Genomic DNA, 4,918 nt, shown 5'->3' with positions numbered 1-4,918 from the left:
GTATGTGTCTCAGTTTTCCATTCATTCCCAATTTATACAATTCCAACACTGTTCAGGCCCCCCAGTCTGCAGAAATATTCAAATGCACTAGGCGAAAACACATTTATACCACGTGAAAAAAACTAAATGCTTTTGCCCAAAATCTGCATGGGATTCTAATAAAGTGGAGTCTGCAGAGGGGAGAATCGTAGGTACCCATAGAACCCATTTTCATTCAGATATCTTCAGGGGTCAAGGGATCCCTTTGGAAATGCCCATGTCAGTTCTGAAATGTATTTCTGAAAGACAGTGCGGAGCGGAAGAAGTAAGGACAATGGGCACTTGGGGTGGCCAGTACTACTCTAGGCTGCTGGAATGCTTGAAACACCCCTGCAGGACCCTGATTCAGCTCAACACTAACCCTAAACACAACAAATCCCTGACCCTGTTTTAACGAGGACATTTTCACTGCTGTTTTCTGAGAGTTAAGCTACCAACTCATTTCAGGCACTGATGCTCAGGTAAGTCAGATTGATTGAGCTCAGAGAAACTTTCCTCCTCCAGCAGATGGAAGTCTGAAAACAACCTTCTAGAGTCGGGATCCCTGATAGGGGGCACCAAAGCTTCATGGGGGCAATGTAAGAAAACGTAGGCCTAAATCTCCAAATTGTGTTCATTTCTGTGAAGAAAACTAAATTAAATTGTTATTTTTAAAGTTTTTAGCTTATTATTTAAGATCCAAACCTGAACACAAAATATATTCTCAGAGCCTTCACTCTCTGCTTAACAGCCTCATCCTGCTTTAGAAAAGTCTGCAGAAGCCTACTAAGCATGTATAATTGTTAAAAAATGCAGGCAACGAATTGTATGAAAAGTTCCTGAAAATATTCACTGGAAATATTCTGGCTTACATCAGTAATTTTCCTTTCATGTTTTTGAAGCACCTTACAATCTATGTTGGAACATAGACACAACACTATGTATTAAATCATTACCTTTCTGAAATCTGACATCTGGTGATGGTTTACAGATGCATGTAGGATGTATCAGTGACACTGCGGTTTCTATGACCCCCCCCCCTTAACATTTGCGTGATCTAGCCAGCACAGCAGACATGAATGTGACCAAGAGACTGCACTTCTTTGCTGTCTCTTTACAGTGTTGTCTACATCCATTTAATGCTAACTGTAGCAGTGGACATTTTGGCTTACAGATAATTCTCAGTGATTACACATGAGCGATAACTGTTCTGTGCCTTGGTAAAGTGTTGTTTTATACCTTCGTGGAATGAAACATTGAGGACTGTTGCTCTCACAGTTTGCACAGAGATGTGGGGGAATTTGGGAATATATGCAGGGATGACACAACAGTTTGTTACTCGTCTTTCCTTTCTTTAGCTGCCTCTACTTCTCTCCTTCCCTCCTCTCTAAAGCCAGATCTCTCATTAGCCTCATAAATTAAAGTGAGAAGCTCCTGACCAGCGGCGAGCCAGAGCTCCTCCCAGAGAAAAGCTCCACTTTAAAAAATTCAATCTTGTGCTTCCATCACTCTCTCTGTAACCTTTAGTGCACATTGAATGATTGTCTCGGGCGTCTGGGTGACAGCTGGCCAGCTGTGGGTGGGAATGTTTGGAAGAAACCGTGAATCTTCACATGCAATACAGAATGCCACCTTGACTTTATTGGTTAAATGAATGATGTCCGCTGAAAGAAATGTCACTCTGAAACTTTCCAGTGGACATAAATTATGCAGAGACGGATGCATTGTCATTCCTGTTTATCAGACACACATTGTTGACAAAAGATTAAATACCGCTGGGTGTTTGCTCGCTGTGGAGTTGACCTCCCCCCCCGCATTTACTGGGTAAGAAAGTGATGCAAAGGTTTTCATTCTATCTGCAGGACGGAGCTCTCGACCTGCTGAGGGAGCTGAAGAACATCAAGATGTCTCTGGAGACCCTGCAGGTAATTAACTCCACCCCCTCTCCCATGTCACCGCCACCGCCATGTGCACCTTCAGTCAGACACAACCTGATGTTCATTAGTTATCACTGCTGTTACCAGTAGTAGCACTCTTACCAGTATGCCCATTAGTACCACTACTAAATCTGTGCAACATGTATGAATTGGCATATAGGGTGCAGAATATCCCCAGAGTAACTGCTACCCGCCGCTTACTGTGGCTGCCATTAGCTAATTAGCACAGTTAGCTGTGCAGCTAGCAGTCCTCTTAGTTGAAGAGCCCAGACTGGGGGCTAGAGCGGCGCCAGTGTTAGTGGTCGTGGCCGAGAAGCTTTGGACTTCCAGGAGGTGGAGGTTTTCAGGCCCTGGGCTGTGGGATCAGCAGCCTTTGAGACCAACGGAGGCTACTTTGACGTCAGGGAGTACCAAGGTGATTTACAGCGGCTCCGACCAGGGCTCTGACAGAAGAATGTGTGCAGGGGAACTTTAAATTTGTGGATTTGTGGATTCTCTGTAGGGTAGTGTTGTCAGACACTTAAAATAACAATTTGAGCCAGTCAACAGCAAAAGCAATCACTTTTAATGTTTGATGGTGCACAATTACCCATAAGGATTATGGTTGTTGTCCATTTTGCGACTGCAGGCTGCACGCAGTACTGCACCAGATTCAAAACTCAGGTCCAGGGTGAAAAACACCAAAGAAGGACTACAAAAATCTAAATGTAAATGCACACAGTACACCAGATATTAGCTCATATCTGAGTTAGTATTCAATTACAGGATCAGCTTTGTTTCTTTTTTATCCCGTGTCTGTGTATCCATGTGTCTACATGTCAGTGAAAACAAAACATCCCTGCCTAAGGCAAGCAGCTGCATGCACTCCTCCTGTGCACCAGCACTGCTGTGGTGGTGATTCAACTGTCTCTGTTAGAGCTAAAGACCAGTGTCTCCATTACAACTCCACCATGTCTGTTTACACCTGGTACAACTGGACCGATGTCCAACTTTCACCTACAGATTTTGTCCAGTATATAGACATACACCAAAGAGGAAAACATGTTAAAGTCGTAATGTATCCATTATATAAAGGAGGAGGTGTAGCTAGCATTAGCTGTCTGTTTTTCATATGTCCAGATGTGGTCAAAAAAAGTCAAGTCAAAGTCAGCTTTAATGTCAGTTTCTTCACATGCACCAGACATACAAAGGAATCTCCCATGGTGAAACAGATAAAGTGCACAGGCACAACAGATAAGACATTTCCTAATACTATGAAGATAGACAATAAAATATACAATAATATAAAATATACACTACTTATGGTAGTGCAAAAATACAGCAATGGCAGCAAAAAATTCTGTAGGATATATTTGTAACAGTAACAGTGTTAAAAGAACAGTCAGTAAAGGCAGTAAATAGTAAATGGCAGCCAATTTCATGTGGTGACGGCGAATAACCAATCCTTTCAAACCCACAGGTAGTCCCAACTTCACAACTCTGTAGCCTGTTACTCTGCAGTATTCAGGACACTGAGTAACTAATGTGTGGAGTCAGTCACAGAGAAGTGTACGGAGAGCTCACATTACCGATGGGACGAACAGCAAAAGGCAGCAGCTAACAATGCCGGACCCCCAACTGGTTAACTGTGGGGCTGTTGGTACTGTAGCAATGTTATGAGCTATTTTTAGTACCCGCCTACAGATATTGGAGCAATCAGATTACAGTGTTAACATCTTCAGTTGCATGCCCACTGGAGAGTATTAATCTAGGGGGCGCTATCACAGCGGAAAGTTAATAAAACTAAAATTTCTGACCAAAAAGGTAAAAACAAATACAAGGATATGTGTAATAGAAAAGCTCAAAGGACCAGTGTGTAGGATTTAGTGCCATCTAGCGGTGAAGTTGCAGATTGCAACCAACTGGATACTCCTCGCGTTCCCAGTGTGTAGGAGAACCTACGGTGGCCGCGAAACTCGTGATAATAGATATCTAGAGCCAGTGTTTGGTTTGTCTGTTCTCGGCTAAATGTTACATGTTACATTACAATGTTGTCTCTGTCTTTTTCTCTCTGTCTCTCTCTGTCTCTCTGTAGTCGACCAGAGTCGGGATGTCGGTGAACGCGGTGAGGAAACAGAGTTCAGATGAAGAAGTTCAGACCTTGGCCAAAGCTCTCATTAAATCCTGGAAGAAACTGCTGGGTAAGTCTGTGTGTGTTGTGTACTCTTGTCCCTCCGTCTTTGTGAGGACCCAATAGAGTTTTAGCCCACGGGTGTGAGGAAGGTTTTGGAAAGAGTGAGGACAGGGTTATGGGAGTTATTATATCAATGAATTGTGTCAATTATTCTAGCAATCTAATTAGTCTCTAAATGTCAGAGAATAGTGAAAACCATAACAAGTTCCCAGACATCATCACCAACGGTCCAAACCCAAAGAGATTCAACTTCTCCTGATATCAAACATAGAAGAGCAGCTAATTCTCACATTTTAAAAGCTGGAACCAGAAAATGTTTTCACTTTTCTTGACAAATGACATCCGAGAAGCACGTCAACCCACAATGAAGCTGCCAGTCTGGACGGGGATAGCAAGATTGGATTGGATTGGATTGGATGGGTGAAATGCTGTGGGTCTGTTACATAATGTTTCTTACTTTTAGGGCTCAGCTAAAAATCCGTTTGTGGTGTTCTGTGTCTCCTCTCGCAGACGGTTCAGAGGAGAAGGAGAAGAAGAAGGAATGAGCAAAAAGGAAGTGCAGAAGGGTTTGGTAGGAGAGAAAGAGGACATGGTTCTGGCTTAAATGAGATGCAATATGTCCTTTCTTCTGTTACTAAAGAGCACCATGAACTGGAAAATTCACTTTGTGCAGCAATTGGTCTGATCTTTTACAGTTGACCTCATCACTGTGCGACAGGACTTTCTCGCTGCTGCAGAAGTTCCTTTGTGGAGGTGGTTACGATTGACTTCACAGGAGAGCCCTTTCATG

General features: G+C 43.0%; 1 protein-coding gene across 1 annotated transcript in view; it reads left to right on the top strand.

Moving 5' to 3' along the window:
• Positions 1-4,670, top strand: part of tcea2 (transcription elongation factor A (SII), 2) — a gene marked incomplete at its 3' end in the record, with an annotated part of 5,802 nt that extends 1,132 nt beyond the window's left edge. Inside the window, 3 exon segments of the mRNA XM_035657258.1 lie at positions 1,881-1,943; positions 4,030-4,135; positions 4,639-4,670. Coding sequence (XP_035513151.1) covers positions 1,881-1,943; positions 4,030-4,135; positions 4,639-4,670 — 201 coding nt within the window.
• Between the last annotated feature and the right edge of the window lie 248 nt (positions 4,671-4,918).

Source organism: Morone saxatilis, unplaced genomic scaffold (genome assembly GCF_004916995.1).
Source record: "Morone saxatilis isolate NCDOM2014 unplaced genomic scaffold, NCSU_SB_2.0 Contig15, whole genome shotgun sequence".
NCBI lineage: Eukaryota > Metazoa > Chordata > Actinopteri > Moronidae > Morone > Morone saxatilis.
Note: the sequence above shows the minus strand (reverse complement) of the source record. Positions and strands in the feature narration are given on the sequence as shown.